This window comes from Erythrolamprus reginae, chromosome 2, assembly GCF_031021105.1.
Source record: "Erythrolamprus reginae isolate rEryReg1 chromosome 2, rEryReg1.hap1, whole genome shotgun sequence".
Taxonomy (NCBI): Eukaryota; Metazoa; Chordata; class Lepidosauria; order Squamata; family Dipsadidae; genus Erythrolamprus; species Erythrolamprus reginae.
The window spans coordinates 198,537,512-198,553,461 of NC_091951.1; the positions used below are offsets into that span (position 1 = coordinate 198,537,512).

Here is a 15,950-nt window from a genome sequence, read left to right on the forward strand (position 1 = left end):
CAGATAAAAACCAGTGCCTTGAATCCCCCAGAAACCAAGTGGAAATTAACTAACCCCATCCCTATCTCTGCTGCCCACTTCATGACCAGATCTGGCTTCTGAATAGTCTTCTGCGACAACCTATGTAGAGTTCACTGCATAACATGAATAATTTACAAAGCCTGGTTGCGCAATTCAGCAATTTCAGATGATGGTGGGAAAAATTATTTACTGTATATTGTCACTAAGAGCTGACAGATAATTGATGACACATAATCAATCAATGTTGTTTTGAGAAATCAATGAATTTTTATTATAGCCATTCATTTTATCTGCATTTCTTCACCATGGCCACAAATCAAACAAATTAAATTAAGTTTAAAGAATTCAAGATAATGTTTCAGAAAGTTTTTTTTAAAATAAAGCATCCTGGTAAGAGTTACAGTTGCTAGAAGGTATGAATTCATTGTCCATCCATGTCAGATTCTCTTATAAAAGCAGAAAATACCAAACTAGAACCTCATCCATACTTTTCTAGCTCTCCCCCTTTAAGTACCATCAAGGAGGATAATAAGGCAATGAAAGGAAATAAAATAAAGTTATCTGAGTAATTTCAGTATGTTGCATTTCTCCACAAACTTCATCAGATTGAAAAAAAAAACATTCAAAGAAAAGTTGTATAGAAGCAACCAAACAGAAAAATCAACCAAAGGAGAGAGAGAAATGTCTTTGGAATGGAGGTCCAAAAAAATAAAAAAGGCAGCAGTCACCACACAATAAATGCCCTCTTCCTTTTCCACATACATCAGATGCAAAACATATTAAAAAATGATACGGCTTCAACCATCACTTGTTCATTTTTGGCACTTCATTCACTTTGACCCCGGATCTCCCATGGAGCTAAAAATTCTTTCCTTACATATTTTTTTATTTCGGTTGGGCTTCTTACAAAATTAAAATTGACAGTTAAAAATATATTTTTTTCTTCCTCTTTCTCCTCAACATCCTCTCTTGATCTGTTACTGCTTCAAGTTTGGAAATTACTATTGCTACATACTTATCATTCGCTCTTGAGTTTCCACTTTCACAAGCTGTGACTATAAAATCCAGTAGATGCACCAGAGAAGTCAGAACATCTCCTCGGAGAAGCTGTAGCAATGAAGGCCTTGGCACTCGCTCTCCTCTTCGTCTTCACTGCAGCCAATGAAGCAAAAATATATGAAAAGTGTGTATTGGCTTCAATTTTAAAAAGAAGTGGCATGGATGGATATCGCGGGATCAAATTGGCCGATTGTGAGTTTACTCTTTCTATCTCTCTATTTTGGCCTGGTCCAGGTTTTCAAGAGGGATGGGTCCTTGGAACCTTCCTTAGTTGGGGGAAGAATGACTGAAGATGGTTAAATATGCTGTGTAAGAAACCAGGATAGTTTTTCATTTATAGCAGTAACCTTTTATACTCCTTTGTCTGTTTGCTTTCTTCCAGGGGTCTGCATGGCTTATCATGAAAGCAAATACAATAGCCAAGTTGTGGGGCCACCAAATACGGATGGCAGTCGTGACTATGGGATTTTCCAGATAAACAGCCGCTATTGGTGCAACAATAACCAGGGCCCTACAGCTAATGGCTGCAATAAGCCTTGCAGTGGTAAGACACCTAGTATTCAGAATAAAGTACAGTATCTTGATGAAAAGAATGCAACAGTTGTTAGGCTGTTTCAAAATTCTGTTATTTTTATTGTTGTTGTTATGCTGTAATATTCCTGCAATCCTTATAATGTTTGTTTCCTGATCTGACCTACTACCAAGTGTACCTATTACACTAGAAAAGGGGAAATAGGTAAGGTGAATCTTTTGAACAGGAGTTTTAATCCTTCTTCTCCTTTAGTGCTCTTTGTACTTGTTCAGTTTTGCCCAGCGCTTCAGGAAGTTTAGTGTTGAATCATCTTGCCTCTCAAAGTTCCCGCTTGGGTTCTTACCACTGTTGCCAGTAGGCTGCGCGCGTGAGCGCGCGCGCACACCAAAATGCCACCCTGCGCACCCTTTTCCATAGGCGCGCAGTCCCCATCCCCCTGCCAGCCCGCGGGCGGGGGGGTGGGGGCAGGGAGGTGCCGGCAGTAGAAGGCGCTGCCCCCGCCCGATCCGCTCCCTCTCCTCCTCTTCCAACGAAAGAAACGCGCGGAAGCTGCTTGCTTTCCATGAAAGCAGCGCGCCTTTTAAACATGCTGCTTTCCTGCACCTCTTTCCTGGGGGGGGGGAGTGGCCTCCTCCTCCCCCCACCCAGGAAAGAGTTGCAATAAAGCAGCGTGTTTAAAAGGCACGCTGCTTTCACGGAAAGCAAACCCGGCTTTCCTGGCCGGCACAGGTCTTTCCTGCCGCTCTCCTCCGAAAACACAATGGAGGTCCATGATGACAGGCGAAGCGAGGTGGAGCAATGCGAGGCTCAAGATGGTGGCGGAAGACCTCCGTTGTGTTTTTGGCTGGGGGGGGAGGAGGACCTTCCTGGCTTTCCCGGGCAGCTGGCTCTAGCCTTGTGCCGGTCAGCAAAGCCGGAGACGTGGAGAGAAAGGAAAGAGAGGGAGGGAAAGAGGAGAGGAAAGAAGGAGGGAGGGAGGGAAGGGAGAGAAAAGTGAACGAGAGGGAGAGAGAAAGGGAGGAAGAGAGGAAGGAAGAAAGAGATAAATATAAAGGGAGAGAGGGAGAAAGAGAGGGAGGGGAAGAGGGGAAGGAAGGAAAAGAGAGAGAGAAAGAGAAAAAAGTGGAAGGAAGAGAGAAGGAAAGAAAGGGAAAAAGAAAGAGAGAGAGAGAGAAGATAGGAAGGAAGAGACAGGGAGAGAGGGAAAGAAAGAAAGAGTGAGAGAGGAGAGAGGAAGGAAGAGTGAGAAAGAGTGAGAGAGGGGAAGAAAGCAAAAGAGAGAGAGGAGTGGAAGGAAGAGAGAGGGAGAGAGAAATGATAGAAAAAAAGGGGGAAGAAAAATGAGAAAATGATTGAGGCAGAGAATGACAGGAAAGAGAGAGAAATAGAGAGAGAAGTGATTCTTGATTTAAAGCATATGGTAAAAGCACTTAAATAATAAGAGAGAGAAAACCCCCCAGCCCTCACCTGTTTTTATTAATAGTTATGTTTTTGGATTTGCTGGTTATTTTAGTTTTAATAGTAATAGAGTTTTGTTTTGTTTTATTATTAATTTATTTTAATAAAAAAGTAGGGATTTTATTTATTGATTGATTGATTGACTGATTGATTGATTGATTGATTGATTTGTTTGTTTGTTTGTTTATTTGTTTATTTATTTATTCATTCATTCATTTATATATTTATTTGTTTATTTATTTATTTATACTTCTATGCCGCCCAGTCCCAAGGGGACTGCCACTCAGACACTATACTTTCCCGCCCACCCCGAAAAAAAATTAGAGGGAACATTGGTTCTTACCATCTCAAGGTTCCTGCTGGGTTATCTGTGATAGTATCCTAGCCACCATATTTTCTTACCCTTCCGCAATCTTCTCCTCCACTTTGTACTCTATTTTCCAAATTGTCACAAATCCTTTAAGTTCCTTCACACAGCCATATCTCATTTTGGGCCTCCACACCACCCACCACACGGTTAGTCAATGTATAAAAATTAGGTTATAGAAGTGAATACATTACATAATAACTATTTAGGTCCTACAATTTAAATGCCACTTGGGTAAGAATCTGCTTTAAATAGCAATATTATGCAAGTCTTTGATTTTTTTTTTTGAAACATCTATTTGTCTTTCCTGGCAGATTTCACAAATGATGACATCACAGATGATATTGAGTGTGCTAAGAGAATTGTCCGTGATCCCCAAGGGATGGATGCCTGGTAAGTCAATCTTCCATTAATGTCTTCCACTTGTAACATTGGGTAGCAATTGAACTGTCTTGAAAGTTAATTATCTTTCTTTAAATTATTATACAACTTTTAACCCTGATGGTAAGATACAATTTCTTGAATATGGCAATTTGTATTTTTCTTGCTAGAGAGGTTGGTTGATGCCTATTATAGCTGGATAATTTCTTCCCAGTAATTTCCCATCTGTTGCCCACTTTTGTGCTTCTCATTTGTTTTAATATCTTTTATCACAAGTTAAGCATTGGAGTTTGGTATAGAATTGGGGCATGTACCAGAAAAAATAACAGATGGCCCTTTAAACACGAAGGCTTTGATCCCATGGAAGAGTTCAACAAGATCAGAGAACTGGTAAACAAAGAATACAGGGAGAGAAGTAGGGAGAGATCATTTGTTGTGAAACTTCCAATCCAATCCAAAACGGGCTGCAGCAGCAAACGGTTAGATGGGAATTTGAACTCCCATTAGCCCTAAGCTAGTATAGACCCAGATGTGGGTTACTCGCGGATCTGTATGGTTTGCTCAAACTGATAGCAAACTGCTGGTGACATTACCATGACATCATGGAATTGGTTTGGTTGCTGGAGTCTCTGGAGGCCATCATCCCCCTTTTTTTAAAAAATGATTTTTTTTCTGATTTTTTTTTGGGGGGGAGGATTTTTTCCTATTTTATTTTCTTCTGCATATGCGTAGAACCTGAGTTTCCAGCATTGAACATGCATCATCATATTTGTTTTGGATTTTTTAAAATTATTATTATTATGGTATTTGTTGCCACTGTGTATGAGTGCGCCTGCTGTGAAGGAGGAAGCGAACCAGCAGCGGGGTAAATTAGAACCCACCCCTATGTTGGAACCAAAGTATCTCTTGGGCATTACTAGTCATATGGGTTTTGTTGTAAGAAATTGAAAGTTAGGACTATTTTAACTAAAACAAAAACAAAAACAAAAAAAAGTGTTGAATTTTAACCTGGTGGAAATGAAATCATTGACAAACCAGCAAAGAACTTTATCAATCAATATACAGGAAAGATCATATCCGGTTCCGGGTGAGCAGTGAGGAGCATGGTGGGTCCGCTGCTCCCCTGAAATGACGGGAATCATCAGGAAAATGGGTCAATCCGGGCTTAAGACGGTTGGTGATGGGTCGGAGCCCACTAGCCACTTTGTCCCCCTACTTCTGTGATCTTGAGGGTCGGGAACTTTCCCGCCTGTTGGGGGGGCCGCCGAGAAAGACCGCGGCAAGGAAAGGTGGCCAGTTGAGATATGGAGATGGCGGCGGCGTTCGGCGTTTGGTGTTTGGCGGAGCCTCGCAGAGGACACAACCTCTGTGAGATGCAGCCTTGCCGGAGAGAGGGGAGAGGACGAAGGAACGCCGAGCCATTGCTGAGGGGGTGTCGAGGGTGCCGAGGGAGAGCTGACAGAGCGCGGCACCAGAGGAACATCTTGCCGGCGCGGAGAATGGCGGCGGGACCGGACAGAGGTCGGAGGCTCGCGGCGCCGGCGGAGAGGTGATGAGAGAAATTATGGGGAGTAAAGGGAGCCGAGTCCCCTGCTGAGATGGATCCCCAGCTCGACTCCGGAGGTGAGAGGTCTGGTGCCGAGATGGTGATGACTGGGAGCGGCAGAGACAACACGGGGGAGAGAGAGAGAGAGAGACAGCGGGGAAGAATGGAGTCCAGTGTCGGAAGCTAGCCGTAACACCAACAGACGAACGAGGACATTTAGGGGCAATTAAGTTAGCCCCCTCCCGTTGGCACCAGTGGGTGAGAGCTACTGCGGGCCAAGGGGAGTCAAAAAACTGAGGACTATTCTATTTACTCCCCCCCCCCTCTTCCCCTTTTAACCTTAATTTCTGTGATCTATGTATATTACTGCTGAAAGACTATGCTCCCGGTGGACTGTGGATGAATTGAAGAACACTGCCCCCTTGTGGACTGTTTTTAAAAAGACACCCAGAAAGAGAGAAAATTTTTTAAGATCAAGGCTTTTAAATTAGACTAAGACCTAAGACCTGTGAAGACCAGAAGAACATCATGCCTGGACTGACTGATTACTGATGATTGAAGAATATTTTTAAGATCTGTTCATACCATCAACGAAATTAATTTTATATTAATCTATATTAACTTATAATTTTAGTGTATATTGTATATAGTTATATTTTTAACAGTTTTTAGTGTTTTTAAATTGTTATTAACTGCCATTTTATACTATTATTAATTTAATTGATTTTTAACGTTATTAGGGTTCTAAGTAATGGATGATTGGGATAAATTTGCTTGTGGTTACGAATGGAATGACTGGTACGATATGGGCGGGGGCGGGGGGGTATGGTATGGATGAGTGTATCGAGAGTAGTGTGAATGATATGTCTGGCCCACCTGACGCCCGGGAGACAGGAGAGGGAGGGGCACCGATCTCTGGGGTGGCAGGGGGTCGGAATATCCCTGTGTTGCTGGGGAGAGGCAGATATGGCGGGGGCCACAGAGTTAGCCGTTCCAGGGGAACGAGGGACCGTTGCTTAATAACGGTCCCCTGTTCTGGCTCTGTGAGCCCAATCTTGGGTACTGGTGATGAGTGTAACTCTGGCCCTGGGCTCAGGTTGCTGCTGTTGAATGCCAGGTCGGTGGTTAATAAAGCTCTCCTCATCCGGGATTTGATCCTGGATGAGGAGGCCGACCTGGCATGTATTACTGAAACCTGGCTGGGCCCGGAGGGAGGTGTTCCTCTCTCTGAAATTTGCCCAGCCGGGTTTCAGATATGGCATCAACCGCGACCCCAGGGGAGGGGGAGGAGTGGCTATTGTAGCCAGGGAGAGCCTTTGCCTGCGTGGACTCATTGCTCCGGAAATAGCGGGTTGCGAGTCTCTCTTGATGAAGTTGGACTTAGGAGTTCAGGTGGGCTTATTTCTCACGTACCTGCCTCCCAGCTGCGTGTCAAAAGCCCTGCCTGTGCTACTCGAGGAGGTAGCCGGGTTGGCGGTAGAGTTCCCCAGACTTATTGTCTTGGGGGACTTCAATCTGCCGTCACTCGGCGAAACCTCTGGGTTGGCACAGGAGTTCATGGCCACCATGACAGCCGTGGACCTGACTCAAGTAGTTCAGGGTCCGACTCACGAGGGAGGGCACGCACCTGACATGGTATTCCTTTCCGAGCAATTGAGTAATGGTCTGAGACTAAGGGGCTTAGAAGTGTTGCCTTTGTCATGGTCAGACCATTTTCTACTACGGCTTGACTTCCTGGCTCCAATCCTCCCCCGCAGGGAGGCGGAACCAATAAAGATGTTCCGCCCCAGGCGCCTGATGGACCCAGAAGGCTTTCAGACGGCGCTTGGGGTTATTCCAGAGGCACTCGTCCACAGTTCGGCGGAGTCTCTCGCGGAGGCCTGGAACAGGGCTGCAGCGGGGGCTCTTGACCGGATTGCGCCTTTGCGACCTCTCCATGGCGCTAGACCCCGTAGAGCCCCATGGTTCAACGAGGAGCTCCGGGAGTTGAAACGCCAAAAGAGATGTCTAGAGAAGCGATGGAGGAAGAGTAGGTCTGAATCCGATCGAACACTTGTAAGAGCTTTTATTAAGACTTACAAAGTGGCGCTCAAGGCGGCAAGATGCGCGTACCATGCCGCCTTGATTGCATCAGCGGAATCCCGCCCGGCCGCTCTGTTTAGGGTGACCCGCTCCCTTCTCAACCAGGGGGGAGTTGGGGAGCCCTTACAGAGTAGTGCCGAGGATTTTAACACGTTTTTCGCTGATAAAGTCGCTCGGATCCGGGCCGATCTCGACTCCAATTGTGTAACAGAGTCGACTGACAACGAGTCAGTCGAGGTGACTGGGGCACGTACTTGTCCACCTGTCTGGGAAGAGTTTGATCTGGTGACACCTGATGAAGTGGACAAGGCCATCGGAGCTGTGAGTTCCGCCACCTGCTTACTGGATCCGTGTCCCTCCTGGTTGGTTTCGGCCAGCAGGGAGGTGACACGGAGCTGGGCCCAGGAGATTACCAACGCTTCCTTGGGGAGGGGAGTTTTTCCATCACTCTATAAAGAAGCGCTTGTGCGCCCCCTCCTCAAGAAGCCCTCTCTGGACCCAGCCGTACTTAACAACTATCGTCCAGTCTCCAACCTTCCCTTTATGGGGAAGGTTGTCGAGAAGGTGGTGGCACTCCAGCTCCAGCGGTCCTTGGAAGAAGCCGATTATCTAGGTCCCCAGCAGTCGGGTTTCAGGGCCGGTTACAGCACGGAAACCGCTTTGGTCGCGTTGATGGATGATCTCTGGCGGGCCCGGGACAGGGGTTTATCCTCTGTCCTGGTGCTCCTTGACCTCTCAGCGGCTTTCGATACCATCGACCATGGTATCCTTCTGCACCGGCTGGAGGGGTTGGGAGTGGGAGGCACTGTCCTTCAGTGGTTCTCCTCCTACCTCTCTGGCCGGTCGCAGTCGGTGTTAGTGGGGGGTCAGAGGTCGACTCCTAGGTTTCTCCCTTGTGGGGTGCCTCAGGGGTCGGTCCTCTCCCCCCTGCTATTCAACATCTACATGAAACCGCTGGGCGAGATCATCCAAGGACATGGGGTGAGGTATCATCAATATGCGGATGATACCCAGCTTTACATCTCCACCCCATGCCCAGTCAACGAAGCGGTGGAAGTGATGTGCCGGTGCCTGGAGGCTGTTGGGGCCTGGATGGGTGTCAACAGACTCAAGCTCAACCCGGATAAGACGGAGTGGCTGTGGGTTCTGCCTCCCAAGGACAATTCCATCTGTCCGTCCATCACCCTGGGGGGGGAATTATTGACCCCCTCAGAGAGGGTCCGCAACTTGGGCGTCCTCCTCGATCCACAGCTCACATTAGAACAACATCTTTCAGCTGTGGCGAGGGGGGCGTTTGCCCAGGTTCGCCTGGTGCACCAGTTGCGGCCCTATCTGGACCGGGACTCATTGCTCACAGTCACTCATGCCCTCATCACCTCGAGATTCGACTACTGTAATGCTCTCTACATGGGGCTACCTTTGAAAAGTGTTCGGAAACTTCAGATCGTGCAAAATGCAGCTGCGAGAGCAGTCATGGGCCTACCTAGGTATGCCCATGTTTCACCATCACTCCGCAGTCTGCATTGGTTGCCGATCAATTTCCGGTCACAATTCAAAGTGTTGGTTATGACCTTTAAAGCCCTTCATGGCATCGGACCAGAATATCTCCGAGACCGCCTCCTGCCGCACGAATCCCAGCGACCGATTAGGTCCCACAGAGTGGGCCTTCTCCGGGTCCCGTCAACTAAACAATGTCGGTTGGCGGGCCCCAGGGGAAGAGCCTTCTCTGTGGCGGCCCCGGCCCTCTGGAACCAACTCCCCCCGGAGATTAGAACTGCCCCTACCCTTCCTGCCTTCCGTAAACTCCTTAAAACCCACCTTTGTCGGCAGGCATGGGGGAACTGAAACATCTCCCCCGGGCACGTTTAACTTATGCATGGTATGTCTGTGTGTGTGACTGTTAGCATATGGGTTTTTTTTAAATATTTAAATATTTTAAATTTGTCTGATTGCTTATGATTTGTTTTTTACATGTTGTGAGCCGCCCCGAGTCTTCGGAGAGGGGCGGCATACAAATCTAAGTAATAAATAAAATAAATAAATAAATAAGATGAATGAAAGATAGGTGCCGCTGGCTATCTGGGAATTCCTGTCTCCTGCTTGTGGGAGAAGGACTTGGACTAGAGACCTCCAAGGTCTCTTCCAATTCTGTTATTCTCATATTCTGTTATTCTTGAAGTAGGTTTACATAACCAAACAAACAACTATGTATGTGGTTTGGAAAGACATGCAATATTCTTATTCTTACTTCTAGGGTTGCCTGGAGGAACCACTGCAAGGGAAAAGATGTGTCGTCATTCATTCAGGGCTGCCGGCTCTGAGATGGATGAGCCTGCATTTCTCTTCTACATTTCTCCTCTTGTGATTAAAATGATACTATTTCTTACATAATCTATCTTTCATAATTCAATTCGAAGCATGTACCCACAAGTTGGGAAGAACACGTTTGTCTGCATACAAATAATGATTTAAAATCATTTTTAAACTCTTCAAATATTGCTTGAAAATGTTCAATAAAATGGGTATTGTGCATTTTGCAATTTTCATGTCATCCTTCATTATTCTCACATAACTGAACTAGTTAGTAATCTTTTCTATGGCAGGGGAGAACTGTGTAATCAAATACATCACTGGTTCAAAACTTGGCATCACCTAAGAGAGATCTTGATGCATCTCTTCATACAATATGAGTGAACTACAGTAGAAACTCTGGTCACGACCATAGTTTGTTCTGTTACTTTGATCACAAACTGATTTGGCTATGATTCAAACCTAATTTTGGAAATATGGCGCTTACCAAAAAATGGTGCGGTAGGTGAAATTGGCTATGAAAAAAATATGATTTTTTTTTTAGGTCAGAACCTGATTTGGTCGTGGTCAAAAGAGTTTTTGACCAGAGCTTCTACTGAAATTCTTCCATGAATATTCTAAATTGGCAATCAAGGCCAGACAATATCTAGGATGTACCTCCAGTTATATTAAGCCTTGGTTTTTGCTGTACAGTATAACTGATGTCTGAATTTAGAATCTGGTGGCCATCTTACTATCATCCATTATCCTGGCAGATACCAGAGTGTAGGAAATAGATGCAGATAGCGTCGTTTTTGCAAAGAAAGCAATTGTTGAAAAATGTGGATTTAAAAGTTCAGTAGGACATTGGGATATTAAAGGTACAGAGTTCAGGACTGGAATACAGGAAGGGTCTGATATTCTGATAAACGAGTCAGCTTGGGCAAGCAGATTAGTTAACAGTTTTAATCACACCACTTTCAATAATTGATTAGAAAATCATTATTAAAAACCTGGAATGAAATTAAAAGGAAATATTACTCTAAAATCCCTAGATGGTTATCTACCATGGAAGCTATCTGCTACCCAAATTTGATAGACCCAACAAAAACATTAAAATACGCAGATATTCTTTATTCAAATGGGAACCTAAAAACCAGACAAGAACTAGAACTACAAAATCATAAATTAGAATTGTGGACCTATACCCAAATAAAATCTAGATACAACAAAGATAAACATACACCCGGCATTGAAATCACCACAAAACCTCTAGACAAAATATTGACAGGGTATGAGGACAAACAGATTACTAAAATTTATCAACTACTTTTAGAACATGAAAAAATAAAAGACACAATTAAAAATCCTATGGTAGCATGGGCTAAAAATGTTCAACATGATATTCATCTAGCAGATTGGGAAAAAACATGGAATACAATATCTAAAATAACACTGTCAGCTGCATGTAAAGAAAATTATTACAAACTCTTCTACAGATGGTAAATGCCATCATCAAGATTAGCAAAAATATATCTGACATTACAAGACACCTGTTGGAAATGTAAAAAAGAAAAAGGTTCCTTTTTTCATATGTGGTGGTCCTGCCCCAAAATTCAAAGAATATGGAAAACAACTCATAATTGGCTCACCGAAATTATAAAAGAGAAGATAGAATACACACCAGAAGGTTTACTCTTAGGAATTTGGAAAAGATCTTATACCAAACAAACGCTCTTCCTCATAACACATATAAGCACTGCAGTCAGAATCTCATTGGCACAAACATGGAAAAATGAACAAACTCCATCAGAGAGCTTAATTATTGATAAAATATATAAATGTATTGAGATGGATGAAATGACAAATTCAATTAAGGGGATTGAAAGTAAAAAATCTAAACGAATTTTGGAAAAATGGCACGAATGGATTCGAAACAAAGGTTGAAAATGTAACAATACAAAGTATCAGTATACAAAAGAAGGATAATAATTACCTTAGGAAGTATGGCTTTTATTACTCTTTTTCTTCCCAATGTATCTCTTTCTATATCAATTAGTAAAATTTATTTATGATAATTAAATGTAAATATACAAAATATAAAGAAATGTATCAGAAAGGTAATAGAAATGGATTAAGATCTGTTAAACTAGAACAAAACATGTGAGAAATACTGCTTTTACTCCTTATTCTTTTACTTTTTCTTTCTTTCTTTTTTCTTTTCTTCTTTTTTATTTCTGGAAAACAATAAAGATACTTTATAAAAAAACAGTTTTAATCACACAAGTCTAGTATATAGTGGAAAAAATAATTAAATTCTTGCCTCAATTTATTATGCTTGTGCTGCAAGGATTATAAGGAAACAAGAAATATAGGTTAAGAAATAAAAAGGAAAAAAGGTAGTCTGGAAAAAGAAGAACTGGGCAAAATGTGGGGAAACAGATTAAGTATGGGGAAATTCGTTGAGAAACAGGCATTCTGGGAAGATTGTCTTTGCAAATGAATGGATGAATGGATAGATAAATAGATAGATAGATAGACAGACAGACAGACAGACAGACAGACAGACAGACAGACAGATAAATAAATCTTTGAAACCAAATACCTTTCATTTTTTTACATGATTATTAAACAGGATAAAATGTCCTGTTTTCTTTTTTCGACTTCTATGTCACACAATCCCAAAGGACTCAAGGCAGATTACAATAATAATATAAATAGAAAAACAAATAAAAATACATTTGAAGAGTCTTCATACATTCTAGATAATTTATTCTGGTCTCATCTGTAATAACTCTCAAAAGTAGGTTGAATCAAAGGCAAGCTCAAATCAGTCAAATAGCAATTGTGTATTGAGAGGGCAACACAATGACAGCTTTTAGTATTTATACAAACTAGCCCCAGCAACAGGCAGCTTTTACAAGGATACATTTTTAGCGCCAAAAGAGGCCAACCAATCAACATTTAATAAACAACTCTGAACTTTTGACTTTTACCCTGTAACTGGGTAGGTAACTGGGCAGAATATCTAACACTCCTCCCCTCTTAGTTCAGATGCAGGTCAGTCAGAGAGACACGTGACAAAGTCCTCCAATCGGTTGGGCTTTCTTGTTTCTCTCTGTGACCTGCGCAGTTCAGTTGAGTCTTGAAACTCGAAGAGTGAGGACGTTGGCTCATCTGCGATTCCCGGAGAGGCTCCAGTCCTGGCCTGTGGAGACCCTCTCTGCGTAGAGTCCGCAGGACCATCGCCGGCCTCTTCTGGACCTGTTTCCCCAGCGGTGGAGCGGCGATGACCCGGTAAGTCCCAGTCTATTTCAAATTGTCCGGGTCGCGCTTGCGAACGGGTTTGCCGGAAAAAGTTCCCTGTGGGGCGTGAAGAGTCATATTCTTTGTTAACGTTTGGTGAGGTTTCTTGGTGGAGGCCAGTTGTTTCCAACCGTTTCCTAATATGATCAATATGTCTTTTCCATAGGCGACCGTCCTCGAGGAGGACATGGTATGTTTTAGGTGCGGTTTTGTCCATTATTGTTCCTTTAGCCCATTTCAACCTGCCATCGAAGTTCTTTGCAAAAACCCCTTGCCCCACATTTAATGTTCTTTCTGGGGAATTTGAGCAGTATTCTCTACTGCTTAAGAAGGCAGGATGCAACCTATCCAAGGGGGACCTCAACTTTTTGCCCATTAATAGTTCTGCAGGGCTTTTGTGTGCTACTGAACTATGGGTGATGTGCTGGGTCAAGAGAAATGTGTCTAACCGTTCATGAATGTTCCCAGGTTCTGTCCTCCTAATAGCCTCTTTTGCCACGCCGACAAATCTTTCAGTCATACCATTAGCCCAAGCTGCATGAGGGGAAACTAAGGCATGCCTGATGCATAACTGGGCAAGGAATATCTCCATTTGCTTGGATGTGAATTGTGGCCCATTATCCAAAACCAACACAGATGGGCACCCATGGGTAGCAAATAAGCAGCACAATGCAGTGGCTCCCATTACTACAATCTCTAGCCACTTTGAGTATGCATCTACCACAACCAGGAACATGTGGGGCCCTATTGACCCAGCAAAATCAACATGAATTCATGACCAAGGGGATTGTGGTCTTGATTCCTGGCAAGGGGGACAAGTGGCTACCCACTGTTCAATGGCTGAGTCCAAGCCAGGCCACCAGAGGTGTCCTCTGGCCAAGGCCTTCATTCTAACCACGCCAGGATGATCTTGATGTAGCATTTCCATAAGTTTTTTTTGTAATGATTTGGGGATTACTATTCTGTCCCCCCACAATATACAATCTCTCATGACAGATAATTCCATATGCTTACTTTTAAAGTCTTGTACTAAGGTGTCATCTTTATCGGTGGTCTGGCAGGCAGAGAATCGGAGATGTCACCCGGAAATCAGCGACACCCTCAGAGGCCATCGAGGAGTGACCAGCGAAGGCCAGGGGTCCTATGGGAGCCAAGAGACTGGTGGTGGAACTGAGGAATTGAGAAGAGACCTGGGAGGGCACCAAAGAGCTAGAAAAAGGGGTAATTAACATCAAGAAGAGACCCTTCCTTATAACCAGGCTGATACATTCCCCTTGGGACCTTGAACATTGTTATAATCCAGAACCAACTAAGAATTTAACACTACATTGCTACAGGCTAATTTCCTAATTTAATATATATATATATTAGAGTTTAGAGTCTTAGAGTTTTAAATTTTAGATATTTTTTCTTTGTTTTGTGTTTTAATAATCAATTCAATCTATATTTTAATTAAATTATTGGAAGGGTTTAATTAATGAATAATTGGAGTGAGTTTGGAAACATATATGGAATGAATGACTCGTACAGATGGGATGGGATGGGATGGGGGAGAATATTGCATGGATGAGGTGAATGGAAATCATATGACTGATATAATTGGCCTACCTGAGGCTGGAGAGGCAGGAGGGGAGTGGGCATCTATCTCTGGGGTGGAAGAGGGTCGGAATATCCCGGTGTTGCTGGGGAGAGGCAGATATGGTGGGAGCCATGGAGCTAGACGTTCCAGGGGAATGAGGGATCGTTGCTTAATAACAATCCCTTGTTCTGGTTCCGTGATGAGTGTAATTCTGGTGATGAGTGTAATTCTGGCCCTGGGCTCTGGTTGCTGCTACTCAATGCCAGGTCGGTGGTAAACAAAGCTCTCCTCATCTGGGATTTGATCCTGGATGAGGAGGCCGACCTGGCATGTGTAACTGAAACGTGGTTGGGCCCAGAGGGAGGAGTTCTTCTCTCTGAAATCTGCCCAGCCGGGTTTCAGATATGTCATCAACCTCGATCCCAGGGAAGGGGGGGGAGTGGCTATTATAGCCAGGGAGAGCATGTGACTATGTAGACTTGTTGCTCCAGAGATTGCGGGTTGCGAGTCCCTCCTGGTGAAGTTGGAATTAGGGGTTCAGGTGAGCTTGTTTCTCACGTACCTGCCTCCCAACTGCATGGCACAAGCCCTGCGTGTGCTACTCGAGGAGGTAGCTGGGTTGGCGGTGGGGTTCCCCAGACTTTATGGTCTTGGGGGACTTCAACCTGCCGTCGCTCGGCAAATCCTCTGGACTGGCACAGGAGTTCATGGCCACCGTGGCAGCCATGGACCTGACCCAAGTAGTACAGGGTCTGACTCATGAGGGGGGGCACGCACCCGACATGGTATTCCTCTCTGAGCAACTGAGTAATGGTGTGAAACTAAGGGGCTTAGAAGTATTGCCTTTGTCATGGTCAGACCATTTTCTGCTGTGGCTTGACTTCCTGGCTCTAATCCTCCCCCGCAGGGAGGCAGAACCGATTAAGTTGTTCCGCCCCAGGCACCTGTTGGATCCAGAAGGTTTTCAGAGGGCACCTGGGGTTATTCCAGATACACTTCTCCACAGTTTGACAGAGTCTCTGGCTGAGGCCTTGAACAAGGCTGCAGCGGAGGCCCTTGACCGAATTGTGCCACTGCGACCTCTCCGCAGCACTAGACCCCGTAGAGCTCCATGGTTCAACAATGAGCTCCGGGAGTTGAAATGCCAGAAGAGACGTCTAGAAAAGCGATGGAGGAAGAGTAAGTCCGAATCCGATCGAACACTTGTAAGAGCTCATATTAAGACTTACAAAGTGGCGCTCAAGGCAGCAAGATGCACGTATCATGCTGCCTTGATTGCATCAGCGGAATCCCACCTGGCCGCTCTGTTTAGGGTAACCCACTACCTTCT

General features: G+C 44.4%; 1 protein-coding gene across 1 annotated transcript; it reads left to right on the forward strand.

Moving 5' to 3' along the window:
• Window positions 1–1,123: 1,123 nt before the first annotated feature.
• Window positions 1,124–9,986, forward strand: LOC139161667 (lysozyme C-1-like). Its single transcript, XM_070741102.1, has 4 exons — window positions 1,124–1,272; window positions 1,463–1,624; window positions 3,752–3,830; window positions 9,701–9,986. The coding sequence occupies exons 1-4, from the start codon at window positions 1,137–1,139 to the stop codon at window positions 9,765–9,767; spliced, it is 444 nt and encodes a 147-aa protein (XP_070597203.1). The 5' UTR covers window positions 1,124–1,136; the 3' UTR covers window positions 9,768–9,986.
• Window positions 9,987–15,950: the final 5,964 nt, after the last annotated feature.

Excerpts from the sequence above, each read along its gene's own strand:
- LOC139161667 (XM_070741102.1), top strand. The coding sequence starts at position 1,137 with ATGAAGGCCTTGGCACTCGCTCTCCTCTTCGTCTTCACTGCAGCCAAT. Across the intron at positions 1,625-3,751 it reads CTGCAATAAGCCTTGCAGTG|ATTTCACAAATGATGACATC; the intron begins GTAAGACACCTA and ends CTTTCCTGGCAG. Across the intron at positions 3,831-9,700 it reads CCCCAAGGGATGGATGCCTG|GGTTGCCTGGAGGAACCACT; the intron begins GTAAGTCAATCT and ends TCTTACTTCTAG.